General features: G+C 37.2%; 1 protein-coding gene across 2 annotated transcripts in view; it reads left to right on the top strand.

Annotated features, from left to right (window-relative positions):
- Positions 1-21,909, top strand: part of LOC134431655 (hippocampus abundant transcript-like protein 1) — a 47,615-nt gene extending 25,706 nt beyond the window's left edge. The window contains exons 11-12 of one of the 2 annotated variants that reach the window (XM_063179755.1): positions 1,160-1,317; positions 20,877-21,909. In XM_063179755.1, coding sequence (XP_063035825.1) covers positions 1,160-1,317; positions 20,877-20,909 — 191 coding nt within the window. In that variant the 3' untranslated portion in view covers positions 20,910-21,909. Of the gene's footprint in view, positions 1-1,159; positions 1,318-2,870; positions 4,461-20,876 lie in introns of those variants that run through there. The other variant, XM_063179754.1, reaches the window with a different exon arrangement.
- The last annotated feature ends 4,140 nt before the right edge of the window (positions 21,910-26,049 follow it).

Here is a 26,049-nt window from a genome sequence, read left to right as displayed (position 1 = left end):
GTATTCTCTTTAAAAAATGCTTACATATAAATTTTGAGTATCAGTTATACTTTAGCTTTGTACAACATGAAGTAGGTAAATGCAGGAAATCTGAGAATTACCAAGGAGATACTGTTCCAGGAGGTGGATTTCTGTTTTAGGATGCAAAAGATGGTATTCTACATGGGTTTTTGTAATTATTCCCCTCTCTCCCATTTTTTTGAGACATTTAAAGATTTTTAAAGACTTCTGTTTACATCAGGAAATTACTGGTTTAGTTAAGCTGACAGAAGCAATTGAACTTTGATTTTACATAGAGGAAACTGGTGTTAATAGCTAAGGCTTTCAAGAGTGAGGTTTTGCCACCTAGTGGCATGAAGATTTTAAACTTTCTTATCATCAACCTATGAAGTAAAAACTTTTTTTGCATGTTTTCTTTTCCTCCCATTTTACAAGTTACCGCCTTAAGGATGAAGCAGATTATTAATATTGTCAAATAGCATTTTTGGACTCTTATTATGTGAGATTAATATCATCAAAACACTTTTTTGCACTGTTGCCACAATTACTTAATGAAATCAAAACAGAAGTGTACCTATAGCACTTTGATTAATCAAGGTTTAAAAAGAATCCATTATAGAAGTGCAGTCAGTCAAGTATTTTGAATTTACTGCTGTATACTTAATTTACTGCCCTGAATAGGTTGCTTGGTATTTAAATAAATACTGGTCACAATTTGTGCCTATTTTCCCAATCACAATTCTTAACACTTAGGTGCATTACTCTAAATTTCACTTGAAAATAAATTTAATGGGAACCACATTTAAATGCTATCTTCGCTGTATTCATTGCAGACTTTGGGTGAGAGTGGAAGAACTCTAATATTAAAAATTAAACCTAGACATAAATTTATTTATCATAATAATGAAATATTATCCAATAATAAAAATAATAATTCTTCCAGTAATCTGCAAGTATAGTGACAGGACTATGGTGTGCAGAGGATTATTTGAATCCAACAGATTTGTCTTCAATAAACTTCTTACATCTTAGAATGTAGAAATAATTATGATATGCTCTATTTTGGAACAATTATTAGAATACACTCAGAGCTCTTGGCTCTGAGCATTTCTTCCTTGCTTAAAAAAAGATAATCCTACTTGTTTTTTTTCCTCATTAGGTGTTGTCCAAGGAATAATAACTGGAGTAAGAGGACTGTGCAATGGCCTGGGACCAGCACTGTATGGCCTTATTTTCTTTGTCTTCCATGTGGAATTCAATGAATTCCTACCTGATAACACTTCTGAAACTGCAACACAGCAGTATCCCAGTAATAAGGTTAGTTCAAAATTTGGTGTGGAGTTTCCTGTGTAGAATTCATTGTGCCAGAAATCTGTCTTTTTGGTTGATTTAAAATCTTAGTTATTTAATAAACCTGGAAAGTGAGAATTAAGTCGTTTAAGAACAAGATGTTCTTGTTCTTAATTCTCACTTTTCAGGTTTATTAAATAATTCAGATTAAGATAATTTGAATGTGATCGTAAATACTTAGATTTCCAGTAGTAGCAGCATTGGTTTCGGTATTGTAACAGTGCCAGGTAACTTATTTTGATGTAAATTTACTGGAACTAAAGTTTGAGTGAAGTTGCATCATTATGATTTTCCACATATTACAGCAAACAGAGGAGTTGTCGGATGTGTTGGAGAGTAATAGTAACACTTGGCAATGCAGTGACAAAGGGCAGCTTTTGAAAGATTTTCACTCCTCTCAGTGAAACCACAATTATGTGGTTAACACTCAAAAGCTGCTCAGATGAATTACCTGTTATACTGCAAATGAGGGTGTATTAATTTGTGGAAGTTCATTTCTTCTTTGAGTATTTGTGTGTGTAGCACCTCTTGAAGATTTAATATCATCAAAACATATTTTTGATTTGTTTATATGTGCGGACCATCAGCTGAAAATTTAGGCCTCTGATTGTAACAAGAATTGAGGCAAGGGAAATACCCGGTTACTGTATACTTATGTTCAGGTATTTTCCCACTTTATTTGAGAAGAACTTCCTACATTTAATATGGTAGAATAAAAGTACACAGGATTGACAAGCTTCACTTTTGGTTTTATCTAGTTTTAGTTTACACAGATACAGAAAAGTTGTTAAAGATTAAAAAAAAGCTGGATTGCTGACATTTTTCTTTTGTAGAGGTTTGCCATCAAACCTGGCTGATTAAAATTTGTGTTAAAACCTTTCTGGTGTTTGTTTTTAGTTGGGGTTAGGAAATGAGGATAAGTTTTGTTTTTGAACTTTAAAATAAACTGCTTAGAAGCAAGCGACAATAACTCCAAATACTGAGTTGTCATACATGAGTAACACGTGTCTGCAGTGAGAATAGTCTCACTGTTACTTTGCTCACCCATATATTGATTTTTTTTTGGGATGCTTGTTTATTTCGATAACTTGATTCTAGATATCTCAGCCATGGAAAAGTGAAGCTAAGGTTATTGAGACTTGTACTTGTGAATGTTGAAATCTTATTCTATTAATGTTCAGAGGAGTCTTGTTGATTTAACAAGCATGTTGCCTAAAGCAAAAAAATAAATTACAAAAAAGCATCAAGTCAACATCTGTTTCATTATCTAGGCAATCATACTTTCAATTGAAAATTTTATGTGTTTTTCATTTTTCAATCAGTGTGGAGATCAGGTGAGGAATTTGTGGGGATTTTAGATGTAGAAAATTCACTTTAAAGTGCACATATGAACCTGTTTGCAAAAATTTTATAGTCCCCATAAATGTGTCTCTCATGATCTCCTGCATTAGTGGTGTAGTTCATAATGCAGAAGTCAGTGTCTGAAACATGAATTCTTTATTATGCTTGTTTTCCTGTAGAGAGCGATCGTTCCTGGTCCCGCCTTCCTGATTGGAGCATGCATTGTTCTCCTGGCTTTTCTAGTTGCCTTATTTATTCCTGAGAACAAAGCCAGCAGTACCAAAAAACACAACAACAGCATCAGCAGTAGTCAGAGTAACAACCTAGACCAAAGTAACGAAGAGGACATTGAACCATTGCTGCAGGATAGCACTGTATGAAGGCTAAATTCTGAGGGGCCGATGGAACAAATTCATGCACTGAATTGTGGCTCTGGAAGCTTGATGGGAGGTACAGAGTATCCTGCCTTTCAGGAGAAGGCAGCTGTGACAGGAGGTCACTTGCTGTATGCTACCTGAGGTTGATGTCATGCATGCAGGAGTGGTTTTTTAGAACAGCAGGTCACAAGCTGGTGTGATTCTACCCAGTATTGGACTGCAAATGCTGTGTCAAATTCTGATATTGGGTAGAAATCTGAATACAGAGACAGATTTTTTTTTAAAGTTTGAATGTTTAGTTCCCAAAATTGCAAATTAATGCAAAATAAACAGGTTTGAGTCAGAACAATTTCAGCCATCACTACAATAGGTTGTTTTACATTTCTTATGCCTTTTTGTCTGCATCTATGCCACATGTAGTCTTCACAGCATGGAAGGCACTGATCTCTATATAGTTTTGGTACCTGAGATAGTGGTTTTCAATGAAATTCTCAAGTATTATTTACTAGCAAGAACTCCAGTAGTTACCAGAAAGCAGTGATGTAAATGAGATGGCAGAATTGTGAATGTGTGTGATCACACAGGATAGTACTTAGCCATAAATGAAGGTCATGCAGAAACCTTAAAGCCACATTCTGCAATAATCAGTTATGTGCAGTTAAAACAAATCCAGTGGGCACCGAAGAGCCAGATCCCATTAATATTTTGCTTATAAAAAAATATTTTAATATTAAAATGAGCAGTGTCAGAAATAGACAATTCTGAGTGGGTGCCAGAGTACTTTACATCAAAACATATATGTATGTACTGCATTTTGTCACTTTATCTGCCATATAAACTAATTTTTCCTATTAATTCCTTTGACCGCTGCCTTAACTGCTTCTTAGTGTTCAGTTATTAATCATATTCAGCCTTCATATCACTGTCTTACCTGCTGAATATCATAGATATATGAATATCTTTTTTTTCTAAAAGATGCTTCAAAGGAGTGATGAATTATAACAAATGTGCTAATTTTTAGAGACATTTTATGAAGAACACAGAGATTTATATGTATTTTGCTGCAGTGTAAATGGACTATTAAACCCAACTTTGATGAAGTACTCCTATGAATGTTTTATATGTATACAATATATGTAGATATTTGTAAGGAGTTTTAATTTTTCCAGATGGGGTGCTGTGTAAATCATGTATTTATAAATGTAATGAGGGTACAGACAGTTATACAGTTTTTTAAAAGGCTTGTGTATTGACTGAACAAATTTTAAAAATATATATTTTGAAACTTGTTCCATGTTGAGCACAGATAAGAAACCTTTTGTACTTATGCAGGTTGGTTTTTAAGTTAGTAAGCTTCCTAATGCATAATAAATATAAATACCAAGCTTTCTAGGTTTTGTGAGTACGTGTCTGTTTTTCCAAGTTCACTGTTGTGCCTTGGCTGCTTCAGAGCAGAAGTGGGTTTATCCTAGTCTTGGATGAATCCTAGTACCTGGATTCCTGTTCTGTTGTGTTGTGTTTGTGTTATCAAGAGTGGTGAAAAGCATGCTTTGCTTAGACGTTCCATGGGTTCCTGACATGTTATCCACTGGGGTGGAGAAGTGGAGAATGAAAGTACAAAAAACACTGAGAATAATTTCTGATCTGAACACTACTGCAGAATTAATAGCTTTTTCTGAGGAAGCTTACGTAGAAAATTCAATTTTTCTTGTATTCTTGAATTTCTGGGCTTTTATGCAGGATAATCTTTTTTTGCTGCAGGCCAAACTGCAGTTGGGTAAGTTTTGCATGATCCCAGCTTAGAATGTCGTAAACTTGATCTATGGAATAGAATACAGATATATTAGTGTTAAAAGTAGCAGTTGTCAAATTTATTACTGCTTATAGTATCCCTGCAATGGATTGGATTTTTGAAGTAGAATCTCAAAATCACAGAATGGTCGGAAGGGACCTTTAAAGGTTGTGGGACAGGGACATCTTTCACTAGAGCAGGTTGCTCAGAGCCACCCTATCCAACCTGACCTTGAACATATCCAGGACTTCTAGGAATTAATTATCCACAGCTTCTCTGGGCAACCTGTGACAGTGCCTCACCACCCTTTATTGCAGAGATTTTCTTCCCTTTGTTCAAACTAAACTTTACTGTTCTCATTTTAAAACTCTTACTCTTTGTCCTGTTGCTACATACCTTGGTGAAAAGCTGCCTCCTATCCTAAAAGTCTTTTTTGTATATTGAAGGGCTCACCCCAGAGCCTTCTTTTCTGCTGCCTGAACAACCCTGAACAATCCCAAACAACCCCAGCTCTCAGCATGTCTTCACAGGAGAGGTGCTCCAGTCCTTCAGTCATCTTTGTGGCCTCTTCACTCCAACAGCTCTATGGTTTCCTGTGCTGGGGAATCCAGGCCTGGATGCAAAAAAAAATATTTTAAGCACACATCCTTACTCTATATAAATTATTATATGTGCTATTCTGCTAATTAAGTACACAATAAAAATGTAAAAAGGTAAGTTATAGATGAGATATAAAAATATTTGAAAATTGTTTGAGTAAAGTATTTTTCTGTTCCCAGTAGAAAATTAGTTAATGATGCTCAGAAATAACTGATGCCTCATTGTTTTTTGGAATTTTTGTTCAACACGGTGGTACAGAGATTTTAAGATTTAGTTCTAAGTTAATTTATATTGATTTTAAACGTCAATATGTATTTAATATCTGTTTCTAGTATCTGTCATTACTGAAATAGATACCTCACAAAGATATTTATCCAAATGGAAGGTGTGTTGAAGGCTGTGCTTACGAAATCATGATCCTTGTTTTTCTGTCCTGCCCACTACTTATGCAAAGGTGTATTAATATTCAGGTTAATGCTCAACTAGGAAGTTTCCATTTTCCCTGATGTCAGTTGGATTTGCAAGCTAATTGAAAGGTCTTGAATTTTTGTGTTTACAAATTGATTAAAAAACTTCCCTCTGGAAGATTTTTTTAAATGGGTTAGAAAGTTACTTCCCTATAGAAGTGTACAAATACAAATAGTAGAGGTTTTTATGGGTGAAACTTCTGCGCTTCTTTTTGCAACATAATTGCATGATGATGGAAACACTTCCAAACTTCTGTTTTCAAAATGCTCCCTCCATAAAATACCTTTATTTTAAAAGGAAATTTTCCTTGCTTATTGTTAGAACAATACCTTTATCTTGAAGAGATACATTGAATGTTTTTATTTTTCAAAAATATTGGCATAGTACTGGCAGGCCTTTTTTGTCACAGAAAAGGTCAGGAGATGTGGAGCAACTGCTTTTCTTTCCATGGAAGAAAAATGTAAGTTTCACATGGGATAACCAGTGAACCCCTGTAGCATAAAAGACTTTCATGGTAACTCCCCATCTATTTCCAAAGTACTGTAAAGATTCTAATATTGAAAGGTCTTGTTTTTATACAATTACCACACTGATGACAATGTAGGAGTTTGTGTGCTTTTGTCTCCAGTTTTTTTGCCACACCTGCTTGCACATGAGTGATCCAGTGAATAAATTTCACTCTTGCTGTAACCTTATCCTTAGATCCCTTTTTTCTAAGGGTAGCAAGTATCTTAAACTGAGACAGGATAGGAGCACTTCGACTTTCAAATCTCCCACAACCCATAACTTGTTCTAATATTTGTTTCTTCAAGCCTTCGGCATTCTTCTTCAAACTTCAGAGTGTTTTCTGTGAAATCTGTGAAATAATGCATTGAATATCACAGGACATCAAACATTGCTGAAAAAAACTTACAAAAGTTGTTCTTCATGTCCTGAATGGCTAATTTGTAAATGCCCTGTTAATCCTTGTGGCTCTGTACGATTGTTAGCTAATGACTAAAGGTACAATATACACTTAAAAAGACATTCATTGTTAGAAATAGCACTAGTAGATTTGTATTTCAAGTACTTACTTTGACTGTTTTCAGTTTTTTTGACCAACTTTTTCTCAAATCGACTACATTGTCGGTGATATTACCATGCAAAGTGGTTGTTGAAGGACTTGGACTAGAAGCAGAAGTATCACCTCTGGAACTTGTCTGTTTCTGCTTGTATCATTTGTGTTACCTTCGATCTGCACTGTTTTTTTTTTTTTTCCAGACTGTTTTTGAGAGACCAGGTAATTTTGTGAGAGTTAGTTTAGTTGCAGATAGGTAATACAGTCTACCGATGTGCTTTACTGGGCACATGTAAATGTCAATACACTGAAAATGAAAGAAGGAGTGGGGGCATCACTGTCAACTCCTTTCTGCATTGTGAAACACCCAGTCTTCCCCAAGGGTACCTTGTGTTCTGTCTGCCTTGAGTGTGACTGTCCGGCATACACACAAATGAGAGTGCAGTGTCAAGATATGTTATATATTAGTAAAGTTGTAATTCTTAATACTTTTAGGTGGTAAATAAAATACCTTTAACTAAAGCTTTCCTCTTTGTACCCCTGAGGTGTGCTTAACACCCTGCTTTGCACACCCTGAGGTGTGCTTAACTTCTATGTGGGAGACCATTGCTCCAGAGCATATTTTATTGCAATGTTACAACATGCAATAAGAGTTCTTCACTTCCTCAGTGTAGTAATGGGCATGCTTCTTTGGGGCAGCTGCTGATCTGTGTGTGGGGCCGTGCTTTTGATCCAAAGAAACAAAGTTCTAGTTGTTCTGATAAAATTTACCTTTGTTTTTTCTTTTTTTTTTTTTTATTTTTTTCAGAAGAAAACAAATAGTCTCCCCCCACCACAAAAAAAACCAAAAAAACACAAAAAACCAACCAAACAAACAAAAAACCCCAAAAAAGACCAAAACAAAAACAAACCAAAAAAGCAGGGAAAGACATTATGAATTAACAGTACAAAGATCTGGCAAACTATACTTGGGGAACTTCTGTCCTCAGAGATTTTGCTCTGTTGTGTATGTGCATTTATTGTGAAAACATGCTGCTGTATTTTGATTATAATAACTAGAAGATAATCATAAAACCTGTGATAAATAAACTTAATACTTAGATTGTTTTAACAGGCATGTTAAAGCAATCTGTTATATATATACTAGCATCATTATGTCCCCTAACAAGAAGACAATTTGATTTTAAGAGTTGTTTAAAATTTTTGGTCATGCTTTTCTGTTCTGGTCCAAAAGCTTTCACTCACAGGATGGCTAACCTGAGACCCTTCCTGGTCAACCTGAAAAAGTTGGTGAAGCAGGATGAATAGATCTGCAGAATAGCCTATTTTTATGTGATTGAGGAGACTGAGCATGACTTCTAGTCCTCTGTTTAGTGGCATGCTGTCTCATGGGTTTCATTTCAGGAGCTTAGTGGTGAGATTGATCTAAGAGTAAAATCTTGAATCCAGCATGTGTAACTAAATTAAATCAGTTTATTTCCTAGACAATTTTTCTTGAACAAGTCGTACAGAAAAGAAGGTGCTGTTTGTCTTCTCCCATTGTCTAAAAAGAGTAGTCTTGCTCTGTTTTCTGAAAGAACACTGCAATAAGAGAATGGAAGATAGGCATGGTTCAGGGTACAGTCCCAGGCCTAGCATTGCTACTCAGCTGCCCTTGCAGTCCATTTTCTGTTGCTGTAAAAGTGCCTTTACATATTGCATTTTCAGCACTGGCACCTTAAAGCAAATGTGTTAAAATCCTTCCTTAATTTGAAAGTAAATGCTGCATCACCAGCTGAATCTCTGGGAAGTACAGAGCTGCATGATTTAAGTGCAATTGACTGCATTATGTGCTAGCAGTTTGGAAGTCAATATTTTTTATAGTCCTTTTTTCTGTTGACATGAAAAAATGGCCACTTCTGATTGCATACCCCAGTGAGAGCTTAGGCTTATGGATTTCAGAAAATTGCTTCTATCTGAAGTGTCCCTTGACTGATGCTTGATGTACACCTTAATGCTTATGTGTCAATATAATTGTGTTAAGAAACAGGCTGTAAAGAAAACTGTGCTGCTAGCTCCGATCATCTGAATGTAGGCAAAAATCTGCTAATCAGGACCTTATTTGGTGATGATGGAAGAAAAGCTGTTGGTGAATAACAGGCAGGCAACATTATTCATGACAAAGTACTTTTCTACACATGTGGAAAGTGTTGATCTTGAAAACTTTGCAGTGGTTGTATTGTTTTGTCCAGAAAATCTGTTTGAAAGGAAGTTTTAAAGGCAATTATTTTTTTTTCCCTTCTCCTCCTCCTAGTTTTGATGAAGAGTATTTTTAAGCATATTTTACACTTTGAAGCAAGTCAAAATGTAGTCTTTTACTGCATTCTTTTCTGGAAGTCCTGATGAGTTCTCTTTAAGTAAGAGAAACTTAATCATATATGGGGGCATCTGCTTTATCAGATGCAGGTGCCATTTTTGGTAACTTAATGCTGTTTCTCAGTGTAGTGGTTCAAATATCCTCTGAAAAGCAGTGAAGGGAAAAAAGCAAAACATGACAAAATCGTTTCAGTTAGAGACTGAAGTGTTAAGCACTGAAGAAAAAAGTTACATGTGCAGGTCTAAGCACCCTTCCTTATTGCTTAAAGCCCAAAAGTAGCTTTTTGTTGCTGTCTTACTTCTTTATGCCTACATAATAAACAAAATGTATTTTTTCATCATTGCCATCATCTGTAATTGGCTTATAAATAGCTGAAACATCAAACTTGCCCAGCTACCTACTCCTACTATGCTTTGTGTTATTTCAGTGCATCTAGTGGTTCCAGAAAGTTCAAAACATGTATTTAAGAATAGTAGCATATTGTAGGTACAATATTTAAAGATGCATTCAAAAGGTATACGTTATATATTTTTTTAACACTGAAAGAAAAATAAAACTGGAAGGGAAGATTAAGAAATATAAATATTCACTAGATTATGCCACCTGAAGTGAATTGCATTCTGCATATCCTTGTCAGGCACACATTTTGACCTCGGAGAGATGTTGCAGGCCTCTGTGCAGTCCTTAGAGGAAAAAGCTGTTTGCAGAGCTGATAATTTGTGACTCTTACTGAGTGGTTAAGGATTTAATCTTCTTGGACAATAGATTTCAATTTTTCCTCAAGAAGTAAGCTCTCCCTACCAATGAGTTAGCTTTCATTTTTCAGACATGAAGGCATGTTTGGGAAAGCACCTTGGGAAATACAGAGCACTAGAAACTCTTAATGATCCTGGAACCAAGTAATCAAAAATAAATTCAGATTTTTTCCTTATTTTTAGTGCAAATTGCAAAAACCAGATGATGTTGCAAGATCAAGAGAAGAACTTAATTTTTAGAGTTTTAGAATAATTCTGAAATTATTTGTCTGTGTATGAAATACATCAACAACACCACAGCTGCCCTTCCTGAAGGTGACAGGAAAGAAAAATGTGATAAAGGTCAGACTGTCAGGCAGCCTATTATGAACAAAACACTTTCCTAGGATAGAGCCTCGCCAAGGGTGGGCTGGTTCCACCTTGACATTACAGCGTCTGTCAAAAGGAAAAACAACTCATGACTCCAGGTAATAACTGAAGGTAGTAAAAACAACTCATTTGCCCTATTTCTTCCATCTCTAGGGGGAAAAATACATCAAGCTACCATGTAGCAATCATATTAAAAAGTTCTGCACAGTTGCCTCAAGCAGTTGGTTGAGGTCTTTTACTTTATTATGAAATACACAAAAGTAAAAGCTCATCTCTAAGTTTATGGAAAGAGCCCTTGGTAAATATATTTGAATTTATTTGGCTTTATTCAGTGTTAAACATAGTCATATTTGGAGAAAGAGCAGTAAAAATGGAACAGTGAAGATGTATACCTTTAGAGGTAAATGTTTAAAATTCTGTTTAAATTTTTTCCCTATTTGCAAAGGCTCCAAACTGAACCTAAGAGTTTTGGCTTATGTTATTGTATTTCTTGCATGATTACACGAAATGCTAAGCTACCTAGAGCAGAGTGCAGATAGGATAATTAAGTGTATTAAAAGTGCATTTGAGAAAGCATGGTATTACTTAAGAAAGAGAGGGAAAGAAGACAGCATGACTTTCTAACCAACTGAATTTTCAAACCTGATAAAAAACCTCATGAGGGAAGCAAGGTTTATCTGTATAAAGTGATGCAAAAGATTAACATTGGTTGCAGAAAGTTTTGTTAATATCATTTTGATTAAAGGTGTTTTCCTTGCAGACCTAGCTTTGAATGGAAATATTTTTGACATGACACTGATCAATGATTTTGGCGAAGGTTATATCTGAAATATACCTAGACATTTGAATTTATACCTATGAATCAAAAGCAAATAAGAAAATCTGTACAGCAAACTTGATCTGTGAAAACTGAGAAATGGCCTTCAAAGAAGACAATTCATCCCCATCTGACATACCCATTTTCCTCTGATACTGTGTGCCACAAACTTACAGGAAACAGAGGAAAACTTACACCTTTAGATAACTTGTTCTTTAAGATGGAAGGCTGCTTTAAGATGGAAGATGCCACAAGTCTCAAGTGTCCATTTTGCAACTAATTCCAGTAGGATACAATTTCTTAACTACAGTACTTCAAAAATGTCTTTTATTTATTTGTTCATGATGCAATATTGTTTTCACCCTTAGATGACAATTCTTTCCTGTCCATGCAAATTTTGAGGTTTGTAGCTTTTGGCACATGACAGGTTTAGCAGCAAATACCCATGCTTTAATTGGAGCGTTCACATGCTTGTTATCAAAGGACTGTTAGTTTGATGCTGTCTTGTGTAGTTTTTGTCCTGCATAAAAAAAGACCTTAAAGTCTTAGGGAAGGCTGACGCAGCAGTTCTATTTAGAGCATTGAATGTGCTGATCACTTAAGACTTGACTGCATTGTTTCTTTACTGCCTAAGGTTGCGGTGATAATGCCATTGGCAGAAGGGAGTGAAAGTGTCTGTCACTGCTAGTTGCAGATGTCTAGAAAGCCTACTGTTAGCAGCAAAAAATACCAGAAAATCTTGGCTTTTGTTTTCACAGTGTCTGCTTTCACGTTGTGGTCTCAAGAGTACTGTAAGGTGCAGGTGTCATTGTAAAAAGATAGTACCACTTTATTCCTAAGAGAAATTAGTCATAGAAGAAAATCTTAGCTGAGGAAGTAGTACATCCATCCACAATCCCCAGAGTGGTATTTGAGTTAGAAAGTGCCTTAAGGCACTGAGCTTCAAATACTTGGGTAAAACATCATACATGCCTCTTCGATGTTAGTCTGAGACCTTGTCAGCTTTTTTAGACGATAGAACAGCAGTGTTATATCAAAAAGATACTGAACTATCTGATAAAATTATATCTGGCATCACCATTAAACTTGAAGGACCACAAAAACCTTTACCAACTGAGAGCAAACTGTGGTGCTAATGCTAAATAAGACAACCTCCAGGACAGACATACTGAGGAAGTGAAAAGTCTTTGTTGTCTCTTTGAAAGCACCTTGTTGTCTCTTTGAAAGATTGTGACATCTGAGATCAGTGTCATTAATGCATCCTGTGGATAGAATAAAAATCCTCACCTGCACAATCTTGAAAAAGAATTTAATTAAATAATATCCAAAAATACTCACCCTCTGTGCAGTAGAAATGTGTTTGCTGAAGCAGGTGGTGGCAAGTAGAATAGACTCCTGTTTTATAATTAAATGTTGTAAATACCAGAATACCTTTGGCAAGAGTCAGCTGTTGTGTTAAATAAACTTGCAACTGAAAGTAGTCAGGCACAGAAGGAGTCACGCCTCTGTGAGGTTAGATGGCTAGATATTTAGCACATGCCCCATTATTGAAAAACAAATGGATACAAAGATAATTAACTTAGAGAATGTATAGATATTTATACCAAAAATATTAAGAATGGTGTAACTGAAGCATTAACAGAAGAATGTATTAAAACCTTAGAAACAGCTGAGCCAGGGGTATGGTATGTGTTAGTTGCTGCAGAATGCTGTATATAGTTTTTCATTCATATTCCATGACAGTGTCATGAGTCTACATTGGCTGGATGCCAGGCACCCACAAAAGTTGCTTGCTCACTCCTTCTGCCTCTGGACAGGGGAGAGAAATGTAACAAAGGGTTCATGAATTGACATAAGGACCAGGAGAAGTCTCTCATCAAATATCATCAGGGCAAAACAGTCTCAAATTAGAAACATAAAGTGAATTTATTACTAACACAATCAGAGCTGGATAATGAGAAGTAAAAAGGCTCTTGAAAACACCTTCCCCCCACCCCTCCCTCCTTCCCAAGCTCTACCTCCTTACCCCAGTGGTACCAGAGGACAGGGAATGGGGATTATGGTAAATTCATCAGCCATGGTTTATCCTGCTGCTCAGGGGGAGTCATTCCCCAGTTGCACCATGGGGTCCCTCCCACAGGAGACAGTTCTCCTTGACCTTCTCTGATGTGAGTCCCTCTCGAGGGCAGCAGCTCTCTGTGACCTGCTGCCATGTGAGTCCCTCCCATGGACACACAGTCCTCCCAAAACTGCTGCAGCCTGGGGCGCTCTTCCATGGGGTGCAGTCCCTCAAGGAGAGGCTGCTATAGCAGGGGAGCAGGGCCCCTCTCTCCACGGTTCTCTCACAGGGTCACAGCTTCCTTTAGCATCCACCTGCTCCAGCCTGGGGCTCCTCCATGGGCTGTGGGTGGATCTCAGCATCCCTATGGACTTCCATGGGCTGCAGGGGCACAGCTGCTTCACTTCACCATGGGCTGCACTACAGGTGGCAGGGGAATGCCAGCTCTGTGCCTGGAGCACCTCCTGCCTCTTCTTCAGTGACCTTGGGGTCTGCAGGGCTGTTCCTCTCACGTGTTCTCACTCTGCTTTTTTCTGCTCACGACTAAAACTGTTCCATCAACTGTGTTTTGATTTCTTCTTAAATGTGTTATCACAGAGGCCTTACTGCCATTTATAACTGGCTCAGCCTTGGCCAACAGCACACCCAACTTTGGAGCCACCAGGGACTGGCTCTGTTGGACATTCCAGCAGCTTGTCAAAGTACCCACCTCTGTGGCTCCCTCGCTACCGAAAAAACAGGCTGTGCAAAGCCAACACAGATAGCAAGAAGGGAAAACTTGCAATATTATTGCTGGAAAATTGAGAGATCTGGAGCCACAAAATGTTCCTAGAGGAAATGAAAAGAACAACAAGTCTTGGGCATTTGCTCCAGTAGTGGAGCAATAGGATATGTTTAGCACATGGCCCAGTCAGTGTGCAGGAGTCAATCCAAAAGAAATCGAGATGTATGAGAGCTGTGTAGAGAGCAGTGTTGGTGCTCCGTGGTGTCACGATCCGTCCTTACTAACAGGTTTCGTGATGGTTCATGGATTTGATCTCAGGGTGCAAAAAACCAACACGGCACAGGGGATATGCAGTAATAATCAAAACAAATGCGCCTTTATTGAAATGTGATAGCAGGATTAAGGAAGAGAAAAAGATAGAGAAAGAGAGAGAGAGAAAGGGAGGGATATAGCTACCAAACGTAGAGACATAGTCCTTTAGTCCAGTCCAGTTGAGGATCTGCCTGTTACGTCTGGGAGATCTCAGAGGTGTAGTCCATCTGGACTCTAATTATACTCTTTTTTGATGGGGGAAGGAGGGAATGGTATTTGGAAAGGGTACACACAGTCTGTTTTCAGTGGTGGGTGAGAGCCAGTCTTCGTGGTCTAATGCTCACACCTGCAACATCCATCTTGTTTTGGTCAGCTTGCCTCTCCCACACACACCTCCCAGGATTGGGGAGTTCAGTCCCAGTCCTTGGAAGGAGGAGAGAGGCCTTTTCATATGGGGGTTTCACGTCTCAGTCCTTGATGGAGAAGCTTCTTACATCTCAGTCTGTCTGTCACGGTGGTTGTAAAACAGGTGAGGATCTTCTGTGGGAGAGACCACCTGAAACTCAGGAGAAGTCAGCCACGCTGAGAGCTGGGACAGCTTCCAGAGCTGCTATTGTTGCAAATGGGGCATGGTGACCCTTCTTAGCATACAGCAAACACTCCTGTGAAAACAATAACTTAGCAATGCTCTCAGGTCTCAGGGCCTTGTTGGCATGTAACTTTCTCCTTCTGAGCCAGCGATTTTAGACAGTGGGGTCTTCTCTTCAGTGGTCCCCCAATGATGATCTTGAGGCAGATGAGGGAAAATTCGGAAAGACTCTCACACATGGTGAACCCAAGGGATTCTTACCAGGCTGCTTAGGTGTCACAGAACTGTAGAACCATGGAATGGCTTGAGTGGGACATTAAAGATCATCTAATTCCAACCTGCCTACCATGGGCAGGGACATTTTCACTGAGTCAGATTGCTCAGAGCTTCATCCAACCGGGCCTTGAACACTTCCAAGGATGGGGCATCCACATCTTTTGTGGACAACCTGTTCCAGTGCTCACCACTCCCCTCGAATTTCTTCCTAGTGTTTAATCTAAACCTACTGTCTTTCAGTTTGAAACCATTCCTCCTTGTCCTGTCACTGCATGCCCTTGTAAATAGTCCCTTTCCATCTTTCTTCTAAGGCTGCCATCAGGTACTGAAAGGCTGCAAGTCGGTTACTCTGAAGCCTTCTCCTCTCCAGATTGAACAATCCAAATTTTCTCAGCCTTTCCTCACAGGAGAGGTGCTCCATCCCTCTGATCAACTTGATGGCCTGCTCTGGACTTACTCCAACAGGTCCCTGTCCTTCTTGTGAGACCTGTTCTGTCCTCTGGGAGCCCAGAGCTGGATGCAGGTTCCAGGTGGGCTCTCCCCAGAGCAGAGCAGAGCAGAGGGGCAGAATCCCCTCCCTCCCCTGCTGCCCACGCTGCTCTGGATGCAGCCCAGGACACGTTTGGCTCTCTGGGCTGGGAGTGCCCATGGCTGGGTCATGTCCAGCCTCTCACCCACCAGCACCCCCAAGCCCTTTTGGGCAGGGCTGCTCTGCATCTGCTCATCCCCAGCCTGTAAAAGAAAAAGAGAAACCATACCTTGGTACTTCAGAGAATGCAGCTGCATGCACAGTGTATTTGAGATAATTTTCTTTAATGAAATCGCCTCCCTCTTCTGTAACATCTTGCATTGAGTTTTGCTACACTAACCTCTCATAAATATAGTTAAAAGCCTTGCCATGGCTGTTGGCAATTTAGCAGATTGGATGATGACTGCAGAGGACTTTGCTTTGTGTTGTCAAAGCAAGTGGTGCTACCAAGAAGGAAGTCTGTCAGAGGACCATTTCTTGCATTGCTGGCAATGCTAGCTCTTTGAGAGTTTGGTTTTAATGTCTTTCCTTTATCTCAGGCAGATGATCCAGCTGTGCAACTGCATTAGAGAAGATTTAGGAATGCTGCTTTCTGTACAAAAGGGAAGTATACATCAACAAAAATTTTAAGTATATTAAAAAATAATAAATCATATGTATGCATTTTGATAGTAGTAATTTCTGGAAGGAGGAGACTTTGTTGACCCAATACCTATTTTTATATCTTCATTAGGAGATCATATGGTACATCAGGAAGGGACTGGTATTTGGAAGCTTGTTCTGGACTTCTAGTTTTGTTTACACTTATTTTTCAAGGGATTTACTCTGAGTTACGTCTAGCTTGGTCCCCTATGCTAAAAGTCTCCACCACACAGGTAGTTTGGAGATATCTAAAGATGAAATGTTTAAAGGCTGACTAGACTTTACTGTGAAAGAGGGACTAATTGCAATGCCCAAGGCATTTGTCCAGTGTACAGGAAAACCATCCCGTGTAAGCAAACTCTTCAGTAGAGCGGGCTAAGGGAAGGGCTTCCAAACTGCTCTGAAATAGCTGGTGTGGATTTAGCCTAAAGGGAACAATTTTCTTTTACGTTTTTTAACCCCTCTTTCAGATTAAAAGGTGAAATTCACTTTCTTTTTTTCTTTTTAAAAACATGTTCTAAATTAAGTCTTCCATTGTAGCGGATAATTTTAAAGGATTCTGAGTAAGGCCTCTTTGGTAGCTCTCTGCCTTTGTTGAAAGATCTGTTCCTCTAGCGATAGTCTTCACATTTTAACGGCAGTGCAATTTTTCAGACTATGAGGACTTGGCCCTCAAACTCAGTATCTCAGGTCACACCTCAGAATTATCCCAACTCCCAGAGTCATTTGCAAAGCCGCCTGCCATGCTTGTACTTACCCATGGCTAGTCCTGCTGAGGTCAGAATACAATTAAATGGGCATATAAATCTTTGCAGAATGATGTCCCGAGGCTAGAAGGACCTTAAATAGATTGATTTTAGATTATGTTTGCCCAGTCCTTTACAGGCAAAACCAGGTTGGTCCCGCTGATGCATACTGCCAGTATGAGCATGGTGTGCTCCCATTCGGAACTGTGTGGGTCCCATAACCACAGCCAGCTCTGGAATGAAATCCACACAATAGATCTGTCTGCAGGGCAGGATGAATTAACACAGATTTCTCGCAAGGGGATGATTGCTCCCAATTGTGATCCAAGTGTGAAAAGTGCAATTTTAAAACTGGCTTCAAATGATGACATAGGTAAAACCTTTAACATATTAAGACCAACAATGTCTTAATAAGAACACTTTGGTGATAATTGTTTACACCATCCTAGGCTTGCCTTTAATTTCTTTTATAATTCCCTAAAATTTCCATTTTTTCTTATGTTAATCTGAAGGAGATGTTGCCTTCCAGAATGTATATTCTGCTCTATGACCTTTACATACTGACACACAAATGCCAGCTGACTTAATTTTTGCAAATGTACTGTAGCTATTGAAGATATCTATAGAAACATTTAAGTGTATATGTTTTTGCAGGACATAACATTCATGTTAGGATCCACTCTTTCTCTCCTCTTACTGTGTATTATTCATTACTTGGTGTTCATGTAGCTTTATATCTTCATAAAAACAGCTTGTTTGAATCTAAACCTTAGATTACAGAGAGAATTCAGAAAAATGCATCATTAATATTTTAAGTATAATTATTATAAATGCATGCCTCGTTATAAATGCAGGTTCCTGAATTTTCTTAGTCTCTTTTGTATCCATTACATGTTTGTTTTGCTGATGCCTGTGCTTTTGTAAGGCTTCACTTCTAATGAATAAACAGTCTTTAGCAGCAACAATTGTAAAAAACCCAAAACCATATTATTATCCAGGTGTTAGAAGATACAGCTCAGAGATGACATAGTAAAGTTAAACAACATTAATGAAAATATCATATAGTTTCCTGCACCATTGGAATCAGTGCTGAAATGAACTTAAAACTTCCATGTAATTTTCTACTAGAAAACTAAACCTAAATGAAGAACTAGCATATTCATGAACTAAATGTTACCTTCATGCAGAATTTTATGTTCTGATGGCTAAGGTACTGAAATATGTTTGCAATTTATTTGTCATTTCCTTAAGCTACAACTATAAAAGGTTTTATTACATTTCAAAAAATATTTAAACTGTGCTAGAATTGAGTTATTGTGCTCTGAAGTCAAGTGACCACTAGCTGGCAATGTTATACAGCTCTTCCTGTTACAGATTCATTGCATAATACATCATGGTTTGACTCAAGACCTTTAATTTTAAAAATAGAAAAAGAAATTGGATTTCAGTGGGGCTGGGCACTTCTGAATATTTCACTGCTCAGGCTCCAGTGCAGATTAGCAAGAAAATAGGAAGGGCAGTGGACAGAAATAGTTTCTAAAGTAATAACCTTTTCTTATAGGATTTCTTTTGTTTCTCTGATTCAGTGTTTTTAGTTTTAATTTTGATTTTAAATGTCTTTCACTTACCTCAGACCATCCAGGGTGTTGAAAATGAAGCTTATATAATGATCTGCAAATAGCCTGGACAGTGCTGTCAGCTCTTTGAAACCCCAGTGTAGGTGTCCTTCATTGCACTTATTTCAAGTGCCTTTCCCCCACATTCAAAGGCCTATGTACTACCCTTTGCTTCCTAAGGCATAATTTCATGTCTCCTTTGGCTATTAATCAAGGGAGACAAACAATCAAAATAGTGTACTGAGGGGGGCTACCAACGGCAGGACAAGCTGGCTGCATTTCTGTGCTCATGCACCAGATACACACCCTTTATTCACTCTGCTCTTTCATTGCTGCCAGATCTCTTTCTCGTAAGTAGGTGGTCTCGCACATGTATGAAATGCAGTGGTCACAATCTATTATTTCCCAATATGAAAAGAAAATGTAAATGAATGAAGCACTTGGGCAAATGGATTTAAAAACAAACAAACAAACAAACAAACAAACAAAAAACGGTCTTAGTATTTTGCACTGTAAAGTCATATATTTTGTCCTGGAAAAGGCCAGACTGGGGAACAGAAAGGTGACATAAATGCCTGCTTTCAATTCTGAGAGGATTATGGAAGAGAAATCATGCTTGTGTCAGAAATGATTTCATGTACATTTATTGCGTGGAGATTTTTTGAGATTTTTATATCTGTAAGATTTTGGAACATATTGTTTGTCATTTGTCCAGTTAGAAAATAGTCTTGTGCAGGGCTTGTATTTCCTTTTTTTACTGTAGTCACTGCTGCCATTTGGTAACTTGAGAAATAAGTAAAGAACAAGGCCCTGGTGAAGAAAGAAATGTTAAAAGGAAAAATAATAGTAATTTAAACAGAGGCATTTAGAAGGCAGAGGTGAAGAAGGAGGATGTCTTGAAGTTCAGCTTCAGCATGGAATAAGTTCAGCATAAAGAGCCAATAATTTCATAGAGTGCAATTCTTTGCTAGTCCAAAGTGGTGGCCCAGCACCCTCTGAATACAGGGGGAAATCTGGGCCTCAGTGACTGAAGTCATCTACTAAAGGACTCCTCTACACATGAATATTCCCCTGCTTTAGGAAAATTGCTACCTTCAGGGGGAATAGATATGTGAAAATGTACAGCTGTACATTAGACATAGCGAGCTTTTATCTAAAAATAAAAAGTGACTTCCACCCAGCGATTTGCCTAGTGGAGCTTGGCTACAATTGGAATGCTAGCAAGAAGACTGAGGTTGTGGTATTTAATTACTTCCATATTTCTTGGGTTTTCATGCTGATTTTGATACCTGCCAACCAGTCTTTAATATGAAAACTCTTTCTTCGATCATGGACTCCCTCTGTCCTTTTATCTTTTATCTGAAACATGCCTTCTCTCTTAGGAGAAACTGTTCCCTTTAGAAAGGTTAATGAAATGTTTAGGAATTAGGAAATTAGGAGACTGTTAAATCAGCCCATATCTTTCTGTCCTGGATTAATTTTCGGTAGTCCTCACTGAGAAACAAAGGAAGAAGTTGGAGCTCAAATGATGAAAAGTATGCTTTTCTTCCTGCATAAGCATTCATTAAAAGGAGGGAAGCTTTTTAGTGAAGTCATAGAAAAGCCTTCTTACTAATATAACATAACTCTGTTTTCTAACATTTAAAATGGGCTTAACTTAGAGTAATTACAAAGATTTTTCTGACACCAGGACACCTGAGGTAAAAATCTTCTCAATTTCTAGATGCTGGGATTTGTTTATATTTTTTTTCTGGCTGTGTTCAAAAAATCTGTGCTAATGATCTCAAACTATAGCAGCACTTAAAGCTGAGACACATACTCCAGGGTTTTTGAAGTTAAAACAGTCTGCTCCCATGGAACAGACCACAGAAGAGATCAAATCTAAACAACATGTTGCTAAATTACATTCTTAAAGTAGTGTGCTGGGCAAAAATTGCTATTACAGGCTAGAGGAATTTTATATCATCATAAAATGGCAAATCTAGTCATCCTTTGATACCCTATGCTTTCTAGTTTACTTCTCCTGAGATCACTGCAGCTGCAAAATAGATTACTAATGCTAAATTAATAGTTTGAATTTCTATTTTCTCTCCTCTGCCAGGTCCCTAAGGCAGCACCTTCCCTGAAATGGTAGCACGACAGCTTATCAAGAGTTCATGAAAAGATTTTGTTCTGAGAGGTTCCTGAAAGAATGAGGAATTTGCTGGAAGTATCTTAGCAAAAATGACGTGCTCAATTTTGGCAAAGAGCTGGGCCAACAGGCACAACAAAATGGGTGGAATTTATGGTGATTAAATGTTGAATGCTGTTGCATTGATTAATAACAAGTGTCTATTACTGTTTTGACATTAATTGTAGTTCTCCATTATTTTGTGGGTGTTCATCTGGCTTTCTTGAGAAAAAAAAGAAGACTGGAAGGGTGGCAATAAGGGATCTTTTAATTTAAAAAGTTATCAAAATTGTAGAAAGAGCGTGTTGTCTACCCATGCTGTTCTCAGAGAAGTCCACATTATAGTATAGTTCTATTTCTATAATGTCTCTGGAGTTAGTCAGGGTTTTTTAACTGTAAGGATGATGATGATGATTAATGATGATGTTTATTGCAGACATTGTCTTGGAAAGGCCAACAAATGGAATAAAAACAAGAAAGGTTGTTTATTTCTGAACCACTTCCCCTTTTTATCTTGTTTACTGCAACAAGAATTTAGACAGATGCAAGAATGATGTTGAATGATAGCTATCTGGATTTTAGTGTGTTATGCAGCTATTTAACTTGATGGAGGACTCTATTCTAACAGGAATCATGCCATTTGCACATTTGCTTTATTGAAATACAGGCCTCAACAGTAGGCATAAGTTATGTAAGCAAACTGGTTCCAAGGCACAAAATTATGTTAGTGGTTGTCATTTCTGTGAAATGTAATTGGTTCAGATGGTCTTATCATTTCCACACTCTGCTTCACTGCACCTGATCAGTTTCTGGGTAGATTTTAACAATATCAAATCTTATTTAAAAAGTTTCATTTGCAATTAAACTGTTTGCTGTACCTGCAAAAGAAATAAGAATTTTCTTCTTGTTCTTTCAGTTTGGAACATGAAAATATGAGAATTAGAAAATGTAATTTTCTTGATTTGATCCAGAAAACTTACCAGCTAAAAAAAAATTGGAAATTTTTAATGGTGTCTTCAGGTATGACTATCCAGTTTCCATTTTATTTATTTTATAATCTGTTCAAATCTAAGATTACTTAATACTTTCTCTGTGCATTTGCATTTCTAAGGATTATTTTATTTCTCACTTGCAGCTGAGCACACATGCATGCAATACAGCAGGTTTTTCTTCATCACTATTACAGTGCATCAGTATCTTAAAAAGGTTGTGAGTGATAGCATATTAAAAATAGAGAACTTTTGAGAATAGCTGATTTATTCTTTCCTTAGTAAGAGTAATTCTACAAAACCCCAAAAAACTTCAAACACAGCCATTCTCCCCAAAAAAGAGTCTAAAGTACTGAGATTATTTTAAATTTCTTTCTTGGCCCATTATCTTTTCACCAATATCTGTGATGCTTGAAAATTAACAAGTTACTGGCTAGAGTGTAAATCATCATTTTAGTACTGCCCTTGAAGTACACTTTATCTTGATTCTGTCTCTTATTAGTACAGACAACTTTGATTGTATATCCCTAATTATTTTAACTAAACTGCAGTGTATATCAGAGATATATAAAAAGAAAATCAGAAGATAGGTTACTTTTGTATTTAGCTCTAGAGCAATTCTTTTCAGAATGTTGGATCTTTTATGAGTGTGCAAAATTCAAAATAGGAGTTGTTAGGTTTGAGAAAATTCAGTGAAGAGTCAAGAAAAGAACAAGTTTGCTGTAAATTGAGAGATTCCAGAAAATATATGGCAGGTAAAAGAGAAAGAGGAGGAATTGTAATTTACAGATATCTGAGAAAGGACAGATGTCTTCTAAGAAATATATGAGAAGAAGAGACTGAAGTTATAAAAGAAGAACCAAGTTTTGGGAGTTGAATTTAGATGTATTCAGATGTATTTAAAATGAAGACCATTGGTGCCATTGTCACCAATGGCAATAAAGTTGTGGAACAAGATAGTAGGTGGTACAGTGTGTTTTCTGTTCAATTTGTTTGGGATTTAAGTTTTTTTTTGATGTTGTTTAATTAAAGTGAGCCCTTAGGTTCATGGCCTGTACCATGGTATAGGATCTCGGAACACAGCAGTAACTTTCAGTATTTCCTTCTGCCCTTCTGGTCTAAAATTTCTCATGAATAATACCACTACTCTACAGTTCTGAGATGAGATTTAATATGTCATTATCTTCTGTATTTTTGGTTTTTTTTTTGCTATAACACTCCCTATTAGGGCTAAATTTTAAAGGACTGGTATTGATTGCACTTTCAAACATGCATTTCCACATAGTGTAACATGTGGGATAAAGAAGAGAGCCTGTCATCTGGGCAGTGTGCGGACAGGATGTATTTTACTGATCTGCCAATCTTTATAGCACAGCTTAATTATGAAGTCTGTGTCAGCAGACTGAGAGTGTGGACTGCACAGCCCAGGTGAACCAGCTTTATTATTAAATGTAAGGGCCAGGATTTCCAGCACCTTTGCTGTCGTCACGTGTGAGTAATGATGAAGGCATGAGCACAAGCCTGCAGCATGCAGGAACAGCTTCTCTTGAAGCTGCGTCCACCGAGTGTGTGGAGAGCAGGGGAAACACCAGGAAACAGTTTCTCTCTTAGAATTTTCAACATTTTGGCTTGAATGATGGGTCCTATGTGAGAGATGATAACAGCTTCTAAGAGGACTTTTTCTTCTGTGGCCTCCCTCAAGGGTAGAAAATTGCTGAATTCATAAGATCCTATGCATTGATTTAAGTCTGGTTCCTGGGCTGGATTCTGTGACAAAGGCATCCTGTTTTAGGGGCTGATAGCCTTGCATAACACAACCCCAAAGTTAATAAAACATTAGTCTATTCATAGCTTTTCCGTTGTGACAAGCCATCTGGGGACCTGGGCTTCCTGGCCATCCCGAGGTGAAATCCTGAAAAAAAACAAATGGTGGGATGAGGGCTCAACATTTTTTCACATAGCTAGGGTAAAGATGCAATTATACATTGATAAGGATGGAAACCCCCCTTTATCTCCTCTAGAAATGTGGACTTAGTCAGCAAAATTTTTGAAGGCCTGGAAGGGCTTCACTTATTTCATATTTATTAGTTGTTTGCACCTGTATTACTGCTTAAAATTTATTTGCTGAATGCATTGAAATGATCAAAAGTAAATTAATTTATGACTGAAAATGGTTTCCTGTTTTTATGGGTTTTTTATGTTGTTTTTGGTGGTGGTATTGTTATTTTTTTTTCTTGCACTATTGCTCTGGCAAGGATTTTCTGTAATTAGTTAAGGGTTATTGTGGAAATTAGGTTTTCAGAAGCACTTGTTGTAAATTAATATTTGTGTTTTGCAAGTCAGTGGTGCCAATGGGACTGATTTATCTGGGAACAAGTGAGGAGATATTTTATACTTCTCATAATTCCAATTAAGTTTGTAATTGTGAAAAGATATGATATTAATGGTTACAAAATACTTGGTACACTTATTTTTGAGGGTCAGTTCTCTACTGGAAAAATTCAGGCATGCATTCACATTTGTGCCTGGAAAAATTCAGGCAAGCATTCACATTTGAAATTGAATACCAGAGGTCACACCTATTTGCCTAATTATTTATTGAAGTATAAATTTCGTGCAAACAATATTTTATCGAACTCTTAAACTCTCAAAGTCATTAACTTGAACAAAGATGTGAATATATATTAAGGGATCCTGCTGGTCAGTGTACATCTTCATCTGTTCCAGATGAATGTTCTATATTGTTCCTTCTAATGCATGAGATGTAGAAAAATGACAGCAATGTAGAATTCACCTTGAAATATAAAATTTCATAGATTTGTAAGTATTGATGTATTTTGGGTTTTATTATAGCTATGAATAACTCTCTGTTTTTGCAATGCAAAAGTAGTAATTGTTTTGCTTTTGATCTTGTCAGTTTTTTTTAGAGGGAAGATTAATTTTTTTAATATTTCTATTGGAAGATAATTTTTAAAACTGTCACATTTGCCACATTCATCCCTCTTGAGAGCTTAGTGAAATCAGGAATGAATTTGATCACAGTGATGTGAATTTTACGACAATATAAAGAATAACCTGTCCCTTTTTCCCTTGCAGTTTTCTCATTTAGATAGGGAAAACATTATTTTCTTTCCTCTAGTGAAAAAATATTTTTGTGTTGAATTTAGAAACTGTGTTCAACAATATACAAGGTAGGTTTTCTGGTAGTATTTACAAGATATATGAGATATTTTTGTAATCTCTAGGATGACAGAAGTTGCAAAATACCTCTTTTTGTCTACATTAAGGTCTGCTTGGTTCATCCTGAGTATCATCAAAGATTAGGAGTCTTAATTATTGTTTGTGCTCTTCTACTCAATCTGGGATCTTTAAAATAATGTGAGACAAGTTAACTGAAAAGATAATAAAAATGAATGGAAATTTTCTCACGCTGCTCATAGCAGTGCTAAGATAAGATCTACATTTATTGTAGTTTTTATTTTAGAGGTGTATGTTATCATAAAACTAAGAAACAGTCAGCCACTGATATTAACTATTAATACAAAGCATATAAATATTTTTCCATCTGTTTTCCAAGGCAGACTTTCTCTACAAGATGCTCTTTGTATGGCATTAACTAGACTACAGAATTAAACAAAGCAGAGAAAATAGCTCTTGCTGGCTGCATAGGAAGAGTGGTAATTTGACTCACTGTAAGAATGACAGTGGGATGTTTGAGATTTTTCTAGGCCCAAACATACTGTCTTCCAAAGAGACCAGTGCATTACACATAGTAATTTGCAAGCTTTTCAAACGGTATTTCTTTACTGCCTGTTTTACCTGTGAATAAATGTCTCACCAAATCATCAACCTACAGTATTCTCCAGACTGCAGCAGTTTTTTGTATTGATTATTTTGTGTCTGATTTCTAGAGGAATAAGCTTTTACTGTAGCTGTGAGAAACAACAAAACTGGTGTTTTCCTTTCTGCTTTGAGTAAACTCAGTGTTATTTTTCACATACAGAGAACACATACAAATCCAGAGGGACATTTTTAAAAAAAATTATTTTCCAGAATATGAGAATCCTGTCTTTCTAACAATTTAAGCCAAAAGTGAATTTTGATTAGTGTGTTCT

Source organism: Melospiza melodia, chromosome Z, assembly GCF_035770615.1.
Source record: "Melospiza melodia melodia isolate bMelMel2 chromosome Z, bMelMel2.pri, whole genome shotgun sequence".
Lineage (NCBI taxonomy): Eukaryota > Metazoa > Chordata > Aves > Passeriformes > Passerellidae > Melospiza > Melospiza melodia.
Note: the sequence above shows the minus strand (reverse complement) of the source record. Positions and strands in the feature narration are given on the sequence as shown.